General features: G+C 42.8%; 2 protein-coding genes across 3 annotated transcripts in view; one reads left to right on the top strand and one right to left on the bottom strand.

Moving 5' to 3' along the window:
- The window catches only part of LOC122402460 (zwei Ig domain protein zig-8-like), a 387,868-nt gene that overhangs the window by 178,662 nt on the left and 194,582 nt on the right, over nucleotides 1-14,624 (bottom strand). The window lies entirely within an intron of this gene.
- Nucleotides 1,548-13,801, top strand: LOC122402459. The gene is made up of 2 exons (XM_043405250.1): nucleotides 1,548-3,011; nucleotides 13,680-13,801. The coding sequence occupies exon 1, from the start codon at nucleotides 1,791-1,793 to the stop codon at nucleotides 3,003-3,005; it is 1,215 nt and encodes a 404-aa protein (XP_043261185.1). The 5' UTR covers nucleotides 1,548-1,790; the 3' UTR covers nucleotides 3,006-3,011; nucleotides 13,680-13,801.

Consider the following 14,624-nt stretch of genomic DNA (forward strand, 5'->3'; position numbering starts at 1 on the left):
AAAATTAATTATTGTTCTCTACTGAACAATGAATTTTAGTGAAAAATTAAAACATGAGATATTATGGTATCGAACAATAAAGCCTTTGTAACGAACGAAGTTTTTACAAGGGTATTAATGTTGATGAATAATTCTGTAAGATCAGGTGTGATGACAAAGTCCAAAATGACTCATGGAAAATTCGGGATTCAGAGGACAAATATTTACTACGAAAAAAAAACATCTAATCGTATAATAGGGTGTGATAACATGGAACAAAGAAAAACAAAATTTAACACGCTCGAAATGCTATCGTTAAAATATAGAAGGCGAACGACAATTGTTGGGTATTTTCAGACTAAATGAACACAGATGGGTCTTTTTAATGTAAATGAAAAATAACTATAGTTCCAAAAATACATTCTGACAATCGTTGGAGTGTTAATGTACAGTTTAATAGTAACCAATTGTAAAACAATTTTTCTATATTACGTACGCATTAACTTTCCATTTACCTTTCATTACTGAAGCATGCTTTGTATGTCAGTGGGGAATTGAGTGGGAAGTGAACGTAATTACCTATCATTGCATCAAGGCTCGTGCACACCGATGGAAAAACACGTTGAACCGAGTGGAGATGTTAATAACGTTGTCCGAAAGTTCATTCTAGTTACAAAAGTTTTTCCATAGGGGCAGCTGTAAAAATTCTAGTATAGTACAATATAGCTTTATTTCGTTACCCTAGTTGTTAAGTTATTATTTTTGCACTTTGCAAAGAACGTGATCGTATCATAGAAGATTGTTAGGTAACGTAAGAAACTTGGATTTTACAACTAGATTTAGATCAAGATACAAACCTTGACAATCATACAGATGCAATTTAGATATAGGTGTAATTCGGAGAAGCCTAATTTCAGGCCATGAATGGAACCCACATCCAAACTTTGCCCATATGGAAAATTGCTGAACTTCATGACCCATTTTCTCCCAAACTACTCAAGTGATTCCGATGAATTTTAATCCGATTCTACCCATGGCATTAAATAAATTAAATGCACGATTTCTTTTTACGAACCTTTTAGAACAAAATAACTGCCAATACAAAGTTTTCCTGTTTCGTATTCACTTCCTCTGTTCTCAGAATTGCCAGTACAGCGATCAAAAACGGTTCTCCTACGCAATAATTACGTATTCTATCGTTACATTAAGGCTCGTACACACACGCGCGAGTAAACATTGAGCCACGAATCAAACAGAATGACAAATCAAAAAGCGGATGGTCACGAGGCTTCGTAGCAATCCCAACTAAAACAGATTTTCTATTTCCTTCTCGGAACCACAACACTATTGCATCAATGCATGTAATTCCATGCAATTCATACGAGAGATTATCGAATCAAGAATCCCAACAGTACGAACCCACGATTCGATCCCACGGCGACGGAGACGTCTCGAGAGGCGTATAAATTACAAGAAGACGACGGTAAATTCGTTGAACAAACTAAATGACATAATCCACCGGGATTCATCGTTCTACCGTGTAAGGTAAACGGCGTTTTACATCACGACGGTTCTTAAAATCTTTGTTTCCGCGGCGTGCGAGCGCTTAGGCTGTCCGTCGACGATTCGCCACACGTTAACTTCGTATCTCCCACTACCATTCTCCTATCTCCGCAATGGTATCGCGTTCCAGCACAATAGTCCGTTTCCAGTGAGCACTGTTCGCTGTCAGCAGCCGAGTCAGCTGCCAGGAGGAACTCGTTCCAGCGATCGAAATCGATTCAACGATCGATAACGCAGGTAATGCCATCATGAGCGAACACGCCTTGGACGCTGCCAATTGGCTGGACCATCTGATCCCGAAAGTGACCGCGAACCTCGACAACGACTTCGACGATGCACGATACGATCTGTTGTCGCCGGACGACACGTTCTTCGTCTCCAGCATGTGCTTCGTGAAGATCATAGCCAACTCGAGTCGCAAGGACGCGCCGAAAGACAAGTCTCTGAGCGTCGTGGTGAAGAAACCGCCTCAATCGGTCGCTGTCAGAGAGATGTTGTCAGCGGATGCTCAGTTCCACAACGAGATCCTCTTCTACAGAAAGTACGCGATGGACAGCGACGAGTTTCCCCGTTTCATCTACGCGGACGAGAAGCCGCCCACCGACACGGTCCTCGTTCTCGAGAACATCGGTCAGTGGGGTTACAGTCTCTGCCAATGGAGGTACAACGTCCCGGTGGAGTACACCTTGGCGGCGTTCCGCGAGATCGCGCGGTTCCACGCGAAGGGCTACGTGATGAAGCAACGACGCAGAGAAGAGTTTTTCAAATTGGTCGGTGACATTTGGGAGAGCAGGTACGACAAGAACCCTGACAACGGGATGAAGCTGGTGATCAAAGCCACGGCGACCAGGGCGGTGGATTACCTGAGGGACCACGGCCACGACAAGCTCGCCTGCGACAAGCTCGAGGCTTACCTGGACGACGCATACGAGAACATCGTCCTGAAGAGCATCGAGCCCGAGGAGCCTCTCTCCACCCTCTGTCACGGCGATTTCACGCTGAACAACACATTCTTCAAGAGAGAGAACGGTCAGGTCAAGGCCATGTTCATCGACTTCGCGTTGATGAGATACGGCTCGCCCATCATCGACCTGACCACCTTCTTGTGCCTTCACTGCGCGGAGAACCTCGACAAAGAGATGCTGGACACCGTTCTCAGAGCGTATCACGACTCTCTGGAACAGCGTCTCGCGGAGGACGGGATCGAAGACTGTGATAAATTCTCGTACGAATCGCTGCGCGAAGAGTACAAGAGGAAGGGGCTGCTTGGTTTCATTATCGCGTCGTTTTTCCTGGCTCTGCTGATGGGCAAGAGCGACCAGACGCCCGAGGAGTTCGCGGAACTCGACGTGGAGGTCTGGACCAGAATAATGCGCGAGCTGGGCGGGGACGAGATCTCGGAGATCCTGGCCAACTTGCTGCTGAAGATGCAGGAGTTCGGGTGTTTGGATCATGTGATGTAATTCAATGTTAGTATAAACCATTTCTGACGTTTAGTTTGTAGACGTTTGCCGAGATGAGTGGAAATTGTTCGAGAGGCGCGGAGTTTAAACGTGAATATATTTTAAAAGTTTCGGGTTCTCTTTGGTAAAATAAAGTAAAGAATACAAGTTAATATAACGATAAATGTGCCAAAGGAAATTGCGAAAAGCTTTGTTGCTTGTTATATCTTACGAAGAGAATCTGAAGTTTAAAATATATTTGTATTTCTTCTGCACGGGTTCATCGTTCAAAATTGTCGAGTAGAAAATTGCTTAATAAACGCGGGAGTCTCAGAGATTCTCTGTCGATTTAACAACTTTATAGAGGCTTAGTTTCTTCCAAAGAATAAAATATGTTTAAGAATTTATTAAAGATGTTAGAAATGGAGCGTTAAGTTGTATGGAATTGCGTGCCTTGAATTTCATAGATCTATGCGTATTTAACTTTGCGGACTTCTGTGAGCGTACATAAACATAGTCTTACTAGGTCAAACCACAAAACGTCTGTCGTTTCTTTATACGTGGTCCTTTGCGAGTCCTTGGAGCGAGTTTCGCCGAGACGGTTGACATTTTTCTGTTACAAATGAACGTAAGGGACATTCATACTGGCATACTTGCTCGAATTTGATAAAGTAGAGCACGCTACGCTGTCTGTTGCGACTATCGATCAAAATCTACGGCAACGCGCATCTCACGGCTGAGATAACGTTCTGGGAACAGAGAACTTTAATAACGTGGATATTAAAATCGACGTTCTGTTAATAACCGGACTAATTTCCATGGAGGGATAAATCGATAAGTTAATTTAGCGACAGAAAAGGAACCGTACGAGTGGACAGTCTAGCAATTCGTTCGGGAAGGAAATATATTCTGCGATTTTGATTTAATTTTGAACGAAGGATCGCGTTCTGTATGCTGGCCACGATACCACAAAGGGACCATTGCGAAAGTATTTTGAAGAGATTAAATTTCATAATGACCGAAATTATTTTTGTTAACCGTCGCTTCGAACCACAGTCGAATGCGACGAATGTTGTTTGTTTACACCATATTGTGAGAAGATAAAGAATTTTACAAAGTACAAACTTGCGTTGCTTTCTTTCTACGAAATTTTTTATTAATTGCCTGATATAACAGTCTTTAAAAAATAGCCAGGTTTAAGCGAATGATGATTGTGAAACGTGCAATATTGCTTCTTGCTAATAAAGAACGTGTTATCGGTGAAATTGTCGAAACGGGATAGTTGGCCCTCAAAGGACACGCGACGAGCGATGGAAACGCGTGTAACGGCGCGGGTAAAAGGCTTCTATCGCGACCTCGTACATCCCGCAAAATAAAGCTAGCACGGGACGCCGGAACGATGTGCGAAATTATTCTTTCGCCTATGCAAGTACGGATCTGCCTTTCAAATAGAGGTACTCGCCGCGCGGCCAGAAAAACTTTGTCATTTCCATATATTTTACCAGACTGGCAGCAACGTCTCCCGGGAAATTCACTTACGCTCTAACCTGAATTTTAAGCCCGTTAAATTTTTGCTCGCCGCGGCCCCGCGCGCCGGAAAATAGAAAAAAGGAAACGAACGTCGACGACTTACATGGAAATGTTTTCGCGGTCGAAACGGGCCTAACGCACGCGACCTGGCAGAGAATTCCGTTCGACGTGCAACGATGGTAAAAAGGAACGAGAGCAACGACTAGACGCGAGTATGCAACGTTTTATGCAATCAAAATTCAATTCAGGTGCCTGGAAATAACTAAGAAATTAGTTTTTCTTCGGGTCGTCTCTGTCTCTTGAGGCAATATGCTAAACTTTCGTGGCGCTAGATTTCAATAACTTATCTAACTCGAAATAATGAAGTAGAAGAAGTATTCAGAAGATACAAACATATATTGTAACGTGTCATTTAAGACGGAGATGATCTAGAAGTCTTCGAAAACCTTTCGCTTGCAAAAAAATTATCATTGGCGTATTGTATTCTTGATACCGTATAACATTTGTGAAAACTGCCTCCTTGCATATTTAATAGTAACGAAGCCAATAAAAGTAATCAAAATTATCCTGCCCTGTGTATTAATACACTAATCGTTGCAAATACAATCAATAACGAACGCAGTGGAATTTCGTTGAAATATTAAACTGAATATTGCTCGTTTAACGAACATATAATTTACATACACGCTATTGGAATATTAATAAATACGGGTTCGTTGTGGGAATTTCAGATATTTGTATTCAAAAAGGAACCACTGTAGTCGACTCTATGTTTATGAGTTTAACATTCCGCGTCTGCGATCGTAATTTGATTTAAACTGTCACATGCTGGCCGTAATAAAGTGCTTTATATCGTTCGTAGTTGGCAGCGAAACGATTTATTAACATAACGTTTAAAAATTAGCAATCTCCATTTACACCACGAAGAGCATATGTCTAATTAGAAAAACCATTACGTACGTGACGACAGCCAATTGAAGAAATTTTCTTCGGCACTTATTTCATTTCGTAACACGACCTTGTTCCCTACTTACGACCTAATTGTACGCCACGACAAACCGTAGTGTGTGCAATAAAAACTTTCTGTTATCTCAATTAAAACGATATTTGTACGATCGGATGTAATCCTTCGGGTACACGCGATGAACTCGTACATAATACGCTGTTCTATCGTATCGCAAGATACATCAAATGTTTGCATTTCCTGTGATATGTGCCCTACGCATTAATCAATGTTACCCGAACCCACGTACGAAAACTTGCGTAACATTATTAATACCAGCTAAACCATTTTACTCGCAAGTATTTGTTCTTGACAAACGTTCGAATCTATCGAGGTCGTATCGAGAGACGCGGAGGAACTTTTCTTATCACTCGTTGTTAATATTACGAAGCTACGTCTACGTTGATGTCGGTCACTATGGTTGTGTCTTACTTTGTCTCGTCATGCTTCGTTCCCGTCACTCGTCACCGGATTGAATTGTAGTTGCGATCGACTCGGCCAATAATGGCAACACGTGTGAGCGAAGATGTCGCCATTCCGCTACAGCCAATCAATCTACCCAAGCAATGAGTCATCTCTGAACAGTACTGCGTAGAGATCGTAAGTTGTCGGCCACGCACAGGATGACGGGGATGGATCATCACTCGCTTCAGTTAAGCCCTATAGGCGCGGTAACAGCAAATTCGTCGACAACTTTCGATTTATGCACAGTATATACTGCATCTTGGTCGTATCATTAGCTCGACTCTTGCAACAAATTCACCAACCCCTGCCTTAAGGGAGGATTCTTATATAACGAGTGAATAATATTTCTACATTCTTTTTTAAATTAATTTTGATTTATTTATTAATCAATGCAGAATTCTGTTGACCCTCGTAGTATTTGTCGAAATTTTCTCAAAGTAGAATAGTCCACGCGATTATCGATTATATTTTTAAAGTAAAAGCACGCTTTCGTGCACGTAGTTCCGGTGCAATTAATTTTTGAAGAACCATGAATGTTTCAAGTTTCCAACCCGGTGTAAACCCCTGCTATCGAAGAACGCTCCGCAGCTCCCGGCTGCGGTCGAACTTTTCGAACGGTTGAGACGGGTTTAACGATCGTCGACGCGAAACGGGAGGAACGGGGCATGGGAAAGAAGTGTGCGAGTTGAAATCGGCTAAAACGGGCACGAAATCCGGGACGCGCAGGGACACTTTAATCGGGATCCGCAGTTACGAGTTCGAGAGCGAGGATCCCATCCTCGTGGAGTTTTCTAATAGCGTCGGATGTAGTCGAAGGAGCCCGCAGTAGAAATAAAGCGATTCCCGTAAACAGCTACTCGACCATCCCCTACGATGTCTAAGTTTCAACGGAATTAAGGATTCGGTAACTAGATCTAGAGATTGCTGACCGCGGAAAATAAGATTCTGTATAATTTGATGGGATGCACGGAGAGGGGCAGAATTGAATTTAACCTAGTGCCGCGGTCAGATGTTATCATCTCTGTACAAACGTCGCCGAATTAATACAATTTCTTGGCGAAATCGAAAAAGTTTTAATTAGGTGGGTCCATTTTCAGCTTGGAAGTCCCTCGAGTAATTTCGATTTCTGACTTCGGTGCAAGAAATTAATAATTAAGTTTCTCTTCAACCGTCGATGACCATATTTTCCAATGACTTTTGTTCTCGTATTATTCATACAATTTGTTGGTTTATTAGAGGTTCAAATATTAGGAATAATACATCGTGCACGATCGAAGGATATTCCCTCGGGTCAATAAATATATCAATCTGTCCGTTTACGTTCGTCGCGCAAATAAGGGCACGAAACACGCGACGAATTCATCTTCGCGTTTATTTAAAGGGAGAACAACGCTAGCTCAGTCATCCAATTCCGTTGCCTCGCTTTACGGGCCCAGACGTGTGTATCCTGCAAATTTATACTCGTATTCTCACCTAGCAGCAGTCGAATCTTCGATTTTCACGGGCTAAAATATTCATCGACACGGTGTCAGTGACAGGCTTCGTAACCGGGTCACAAAGGTCTCGTCGACGATGGAGCGTCGATTCATTCTGATAATGAAAGGCGTAGGTTCGATCGGTCAAATAAATCCATCCGGCGTGTATCCCGAAAAGGAGTGTCCCGCGGGAATTTCATCGTGGTTTACCGCCGACGCACATTTGTCTCCACCAGAAACTGTATCTGGGTCTCCAGCGTTTGATTTACCCTTACAGCCTGAGACTAGCCTTAAACCGAGTTTCCCAAACCTCGCCTTTACACGTCCTCCAATATAAAAATATTTCTGTCAGACCTCACAAAATAGAATTACATTTTAATACCTTAAATATTATTATTATTCATTTATTAACGGGTATTAACCCCTTTAGTACAACGATGTAATATGTGAGGGACTACAGATGTGGATTTTACATAGTCAAACATTATCGCTTAGTGAATGTAACAAAAATAAATTAATTTACAATATGTTGCAAGGATAATTTTAGACTTTCTAATGATTTTAGTGTGTACAAAATTTGCATTACTAACCATTCTATTTACACAATTCTGAATAATTGTTGAACACGAAATATGACCTTTGATTAGCTTACTTACAAACATAATATCTGCAATTCTTCTTCTACTATGCAGTGTTTGGAGATTAGTATTAATAAGTAAGTTATCATAATTATGAGACTCAAGAGGCATGGGATTCCCACTATGTCTAGCAACAACACGAAGAAATTTGTGTTGAACTCTCTCGATGTCGTTTATGTATGTTTCGTGATAAGGAGACCAAAAAAATATATTTATTGTGTAATTACTTCCTGGTTACGCATCGTCCAACAAAATCAAAGGAACGTTAAGGAAAGGAACACCTTCTTACGTATACCGCTGGTAAAAGTTTAACGCTGTTAGGGGCATAAACAGATCCCAGAAGGAGAATTTATCGTCGTAATATATGTCGCGACGGGCGCAAGAAAACCGAACCGCTGCCAAAATATGCTCGCGACTCGAGGGGATACGCGAATGCATCCCGCGTTTTCTATGAATCTCTAATAAACCCCTTCCTCGTCGATTTCTCAAAACTGAAAACTCGCTGGCATCGATCGCGAATGACACCGCGATGAATAATACCATTTGCCGGTGAATTGCGGGAAGTAACGTCCCCCGGGACTTCCGAAACAGGATTCACCTCCGGTGAATTTCGAGGCGGGCTTCCGGTTCGTCGATGTTGTTGTTGTCTTTCAACCGCCCAGGACAATTTGTTGTATTGTTTGGATTTGATATCGTGATAGTCTCTCCGCGACTGGGGAACGTGATTCGACCGCGTTATTTGCGAGCATTAAATAATTGCGCTCGAATAACACCGATATTGACATCGGAACGTATTCGATTCTCATATTTGGCGGCATCGTGTATTTTGATAAATTATTTCTGAGATAGAAGGGCAAATAGAGATCTAATCAACACGAGTATTAAATAAATATGGTCTCTTCAATTTGTTAAGGTCTGATACACGTGTAGTAGTAAAAAGAAATTTTGTTAAATACTTGACAGGAACATATGTGCCCCAACAGTCTCGAAAAAGTAAAATATCACCAAATACAGTATCTCTCCGTGTCTCCACGATTGGTATCTCGTCTCAGCGTCAAATGGTAGCTTCAAAAATAAGACTGGAGCGAAATAGTCGAAATCGAGAGAAGTCACGAGACCGACAGAACTGCCTGGCCGGGAAAATAAAGAACTGTCAGGGTCGCGGGAAACGATTCAAAATATCCAAGGGCGCGCTTTTCTCGCGCCAGTTTGTAAAGACACCGTCGAGGGCATAGCGTTAGGGAGTCGTCCAGCCAGGGAAGGGTTGAACGCGCGCGGATATAGAATCTGAAAAGGAGAACGAACATTGAGTGGATATGGAGGCCGAGGACGAGAGGTAACTATGCAAATGCAAGAGTACATTTATCTCGGCACCACGCCCATGTATTTCCTCGGAGCTTCCGGACGCATTGTCGGGGGCGAATCGAATCCCCACACCCCCGTGGCAACCACCATCCACCACCCCGCTTCGTCTCTCTTTCGCCTTGCTAGCACGGCGTCGTCTCTTTTCGTTTCTCTCGCTCTATCGTTCGGCGTGTGTATGCCACCACCCGTGCCGATACTCAGGAGATTTACGGGCAAACTACCCCGGTCCCCAGGGCTAATAGACCAGCAAGTTATGGGCCAATTCAATTTAATTTCGAAAATAAACAACCGCCGACGGCGACGCTGGTCAATTTATTCCGAAATCCCGCGAGCGGATCGCGATACGGCGCTCCGAGAACGTCGTAGGTCAAGATCCTCGCGGTCTCGCGACGCGTTCCATAGATCGTTCCTAACTCCCGAGGACGCCCGGTAAATTGGTCACGTTAAATTAACTGCAAGTGATTTCTAGCCTTTTTCATACCACGGCAAATTTTGGCTGGACCATCGTTACGTTCACTGGATTTAGACGTGGTTCAGTTGTCAGGAAATTAAGGGTCTAGGGTGTAGGTGGTCGAAAGACTACCTGTGAGAGACGTACAGGCTGTAATAAATGTTATTAGTGTATAAATATATGGGCCTGACAGTTACTTGAACTTAGCGAGCACGTTTACGCTTTTCGATTGCAATTTTTCCAAATTTTTACTATTGCATTCTGTTCTTCGAAAAGTACTCGTTAGCGTTTATTGGAAACATTTTTTTGTCAGATTAGTGTAAATGCTTCAAAATTCGGTGGTTAAAATGAACTCCCTCTAAAGCGTCGGAGTAAATGTCAAAATAAACATAGAAGATGGCATAAATTGTAGTAGTTGGTATAGTCATCGGATAGGGGATGAAATGCCCTTTAAAACGAGCGTTCGAACAAGTTGATAGCTCTATTAGTTCCCGAGATATAACGATTTTAGTTTCAAGTCGATGCGGTGGCTAATTTCGGAGATATACGTGTTCGAAGCGTTTGTTTACTTTCTTACTACGGCCTTGTCAAGGTCGTTGACCGCACGTGCTCGGAGAAACTAGGTCACTCGGCCACTCGGTCGCGAGTCACGTGCGAGAAAGAGAGGTCCGGTGCGACGCGTCAGACGAAGACAGAGATAGTCGAATTAAGAAAAATTATCCCTTTACATAAATTACGATATCTCGAAAACGGAAAGTCGGATCGCCAAAAACCAAAAACCGTTTTAAAGGGGAAGGTTTACCGCTTCCAACGATGGCTCAATAATGGATAAAGCACTAGTAGCTTCGGAACTGTACGCGTCTAAAGTTTTATTACTTTTAATACGCGTTAATAGGCTTTCGTAAGACGAAGAGCGGATTTTTAAAAATTACCTTTTCACATAAATTACGATATCTCGAAAACGGAAAGTCGGATCGCCAAAAACCAAAAGCCAGTTTGAAAAGGAAGCTTTACCGCTTCCAACAGTGGCTCAATAATAAATAGAACACTAGTAATTTCGGAACTACACGCGTCTAAAGTTTTGGTACTTTCAATATGCATTATGGGACCGTTTATTAAAATATTACATCTTGTAAAAGTAAATTATTCGTATAATTTTGTGTCTATTTGCTTTACGAAGGAAGCGAGTAATCGAAATTGCAATAGAAAGTAAAAAGGAAAGGAGAGGGGGAGCGTCCGAAATAATATTTTGTCTTTATTCGAATTACCCAACATAGAAAGGACTCGTAATAGCTCGACAGAACGGTATAAGACTTTTTCCCATTGATGCAAATTTAGTTGTGATGTTCTATAGATCGCCGCTAATTCGCGGCCAGACTCAGTAAATTGGTGACGTTAAATTAACCGTTTAACCTGACCGGGCGTATATTTACGAGCGAATTGTCCGAGCTGGCACCGCGCCAGCCGTATTTTTACGCGTACAGCGGCTCGAACGCGTTCAAATATTTTCTGCGGCGAATGTAGGTTTCCATTATGTTCCTCTTTCTCTTATTTCTGACAGAATTCGCGGGACGATGTTGCGGATTTGTCGCCGGCTCGAACCATTTTGATAAGAAATCCAAAAATTTAGAATTCCACGCGAGAATAAAGATCGAAATCTTGCGAGATACAATATTCCCGAATGGTCTCAAAATACCAAAAATAAATCGTATTTTTTAACCGTACTTCCTCGATATCAGACTGACACGAAACGTGTTTCCTGAGTATGGTAAATTAGATCCACGATGCGTGAAGCATTTCATTTCTCCGCGTAAGGGATGAAAAGAATTTCTCGGCAGAAGGTATTGCAAGTTTACTTAATTTCACGGATAGCTGATTCTAGGGTGCGCAAAGGAACTATAGACTTCGAATGCTCCGTCTATTTTATATGCTTGGAAACTAACTCGAACTTCTGCTCGGTGAAATCGTTTTGCACGGATCACGCGCACGAAATCACGCACGTACACCGGCAATCGAAGCCCCAGTGTGTGTGTGTGTGTGTGTGTGTGTGAATATTCTCTCTTTCTAAATTCAGCGTTGCGTTCCAACGCGCAATATCCGTTTATCGTAGAAGAACGGAAAAGCGCGAGAGCATTGTTACTGCTAACATCGCGTCGCGGGTGCACAGCACACGGTGCGTTTAGGCGAACTCGTTCGACGAATACGTGCATGAAAACGATACCTTGCACGCGCGCTGGGAAAATACGTTTACCGTAATCCTCTGTTAATAACGTAAGAGTTTACTTTCTCGAGGATTCTCAAGACAGTGCAAACAATCTTCATTCTCGTCTCGTCGTGGAAGCTATTGTAAAGTCTTTAGTCGATAAATACTCCTAAATATGATGTAACAAGCAAGATAATACAATTAGATTATATGGTAGCAACAATAGAAATACTAACGCTAAGCAAGATAGTAACATTTTATAGACTCATTTTAATCTCGCGATGATACAACACGTAGTATTGATAATAATAGAGGAGATAAGAATTATTTTTAGCTGTCGGTTCGATGACACTGCAACCGTATTTGGTTTCACGCGTATAGAAGAAAGTATCAGAGTATCGCTGTAAAATGATACCAGGTTACGTAAGTTTGTAAAGCAGTATTCGCGTCTTTTGACATACATACACACCCTCCTCTGTACGCAATTATTCGCGTTTGCAAACCGTGCACAAAGAGATGCATAATGGTAACACGAGACTTTGGGATATTTAATTTTGTTGCATAAAATTCTTTTTCCGTGCCACCCCTGTATCAATGATACAACCTGACCTTGGCCCCAGGTCGGGTGGTATGCGACAACCGGTACAGTGTTTTATCTTTGAAGGCAAACCGTCTACTTTTAATGGAAGAGACAAACGCGGAATTACGCTAAATACGTCGGAAAGAAATACGAGCCATTTCAAAAAGTAAGAGGAGAAACGCAAAAACCTCAAAGAGCACGCCTTCCTTGAAGTATTAAAATGGGTATAAAGGTTCTGTGTATCTGCTAGCTTCGACGTCGTTAACCGAAGAAGGGTATTTTCGCAAAGTTATTAATCAAAGAGAATTACCTTACGTTCCTGTTCTTCGAATCTCCAAATCTTCCATCGAAAATGAAAAATGTGTGAACGCGTTACAAAATCGTTCAACTTGGATGGTCCAGTGGATATAAAATTCTCCACGAAACACGGATAACGAGCATTCTATCGTGGAGAAAGCTCAAATAGAAAAATATCGCGCAAATACGCGGAGTAGGTCTTATCTACGAACCGACCGCGACACGTTCATTGACGAGAGCGTCTTCCTGATAAACGAGTGCATCGATCGCGGGCGCCACGTCGCTCTGAATCTTTCCGTTTATCACTTTAAGCGGCCGCAAAGGGCAGTCTATTATTGGACGCCGATATTCATCCCTGTTGGTTGTCGATAGGCGCGCGAGCGAACGAGCTGCTGGCCGTATCCCCCTAATCATACTGTTACAGCGGCGTGTTGATCGTCACACGTGTAATTGGGTCCGTGAAACCCCGTGTATCCGTGTAACCCCGTTCGATTCCGCGACCCCTGCCCCCACCCCCTCGTCGCCGACGCGACGTAAATTTGCATTTCTATCAACGCGCCGACACCGGATCCGCCCCCGGCCGCGTCGCGCACCTCGAAATCGACACCGTCGAGCGTCAAATATTCCCACCAGATCCCACAAACGAACACTCCAGCCCCCGTTTCTTGTGATTCGTTTCTTTTTCCAGGTCGCGGATCGCCTGGATACATCGGCAGCTCGTAAATCCACGCGACTGTCCTCCCACGGATTTCCGGATCTCGCGGTATAAATCAGCGCGCTTTTCTATTAATCAGCCCAGTCGCTGATCCTAAGAGATGGCGAATTAAAATAATCGTTTAAGTCGGCGAAACGACGTCTCCGTACCATCGTGGAAACGATCGACGAGAATGGAATATCTTTTCGCAACGAATAATTTCACGAAATTTCGTTTTTAAGCGCACAAAGCACAGCCTTTGTCGAGCGTATTTCACAGCAATATTTACCAGCATCATGTTCCCGCAAATAACCGGTCAGTCGATACGATCGAGTGATCTGTGTAGCCCAGGTAGCCTCGGTCGTTCGTTCTCTCGTCACGAGACACACACGCCACAAAGTGGCGTCGAACGATCGATAGCCGACGACGTGTGACCGCAAGTCTACAAGTTCCCGGCCTCTTTTGAGGTCTCGGCTTACACGTACGCGGTTGGATCACGGCTGCCGGTGTTTGGGACGGCGAACAACGAAGCTCCTACGCTTCGACAACCTTGCCAGCCGAGCGAAAAAATCGCGAAAAGAAGAGGGGAATTAAAAGTTCGAGCTCGATACACCATTTTCTTATCGAGTCCTGCAACAGTATCGTTCGCTAACTTACAAGTGTATTTTGCTTTTATATACCATGTAAAATTAAAGATGGGTCAAGTACATTACAAACTACCAAAGCAGTCAAAATGACCCATTCGTAATTTCTAGTAAAACGTACAAAATATTTTTGAACCATAAATTTCTACAAGAGAATGAATAAACATTTATTTTCATTACAGTGTACATTTCTTCGCGTATCCACCGTTTTAATTTATTTGGTACAAATAAATACACTATAATAGTCCTAGTGTTAAGGGTCCTCAAGAAGACTTCCTCTGTTGTAATTTTTAAT

Source organism: Colletes gigas, unplaced genomic scaffold (genome assembly GCF_013123115.1).
Source record: "Colletes gigas isolate AHSC1104 unplaced genomic scaffold, ASM1312311v1 Colletes_gigas_Sc00036, whole genome shotgun sequence".
Classification (NCBI taxonomy): Eukaryota; Metazoa; Arthropoda; class Insecta; order Hymenoptera; family Colletidae; genus Colletes; species Colletes gigas.

Coding starts and splice junctions, on each gene's coding strand:
- LOC122402459 (XM_043405250.1), top strand. CDS start 1,791: ATGAGCGAACACGCCTTGGACGCTGCCAATTGGCTGGACCATCTGATC.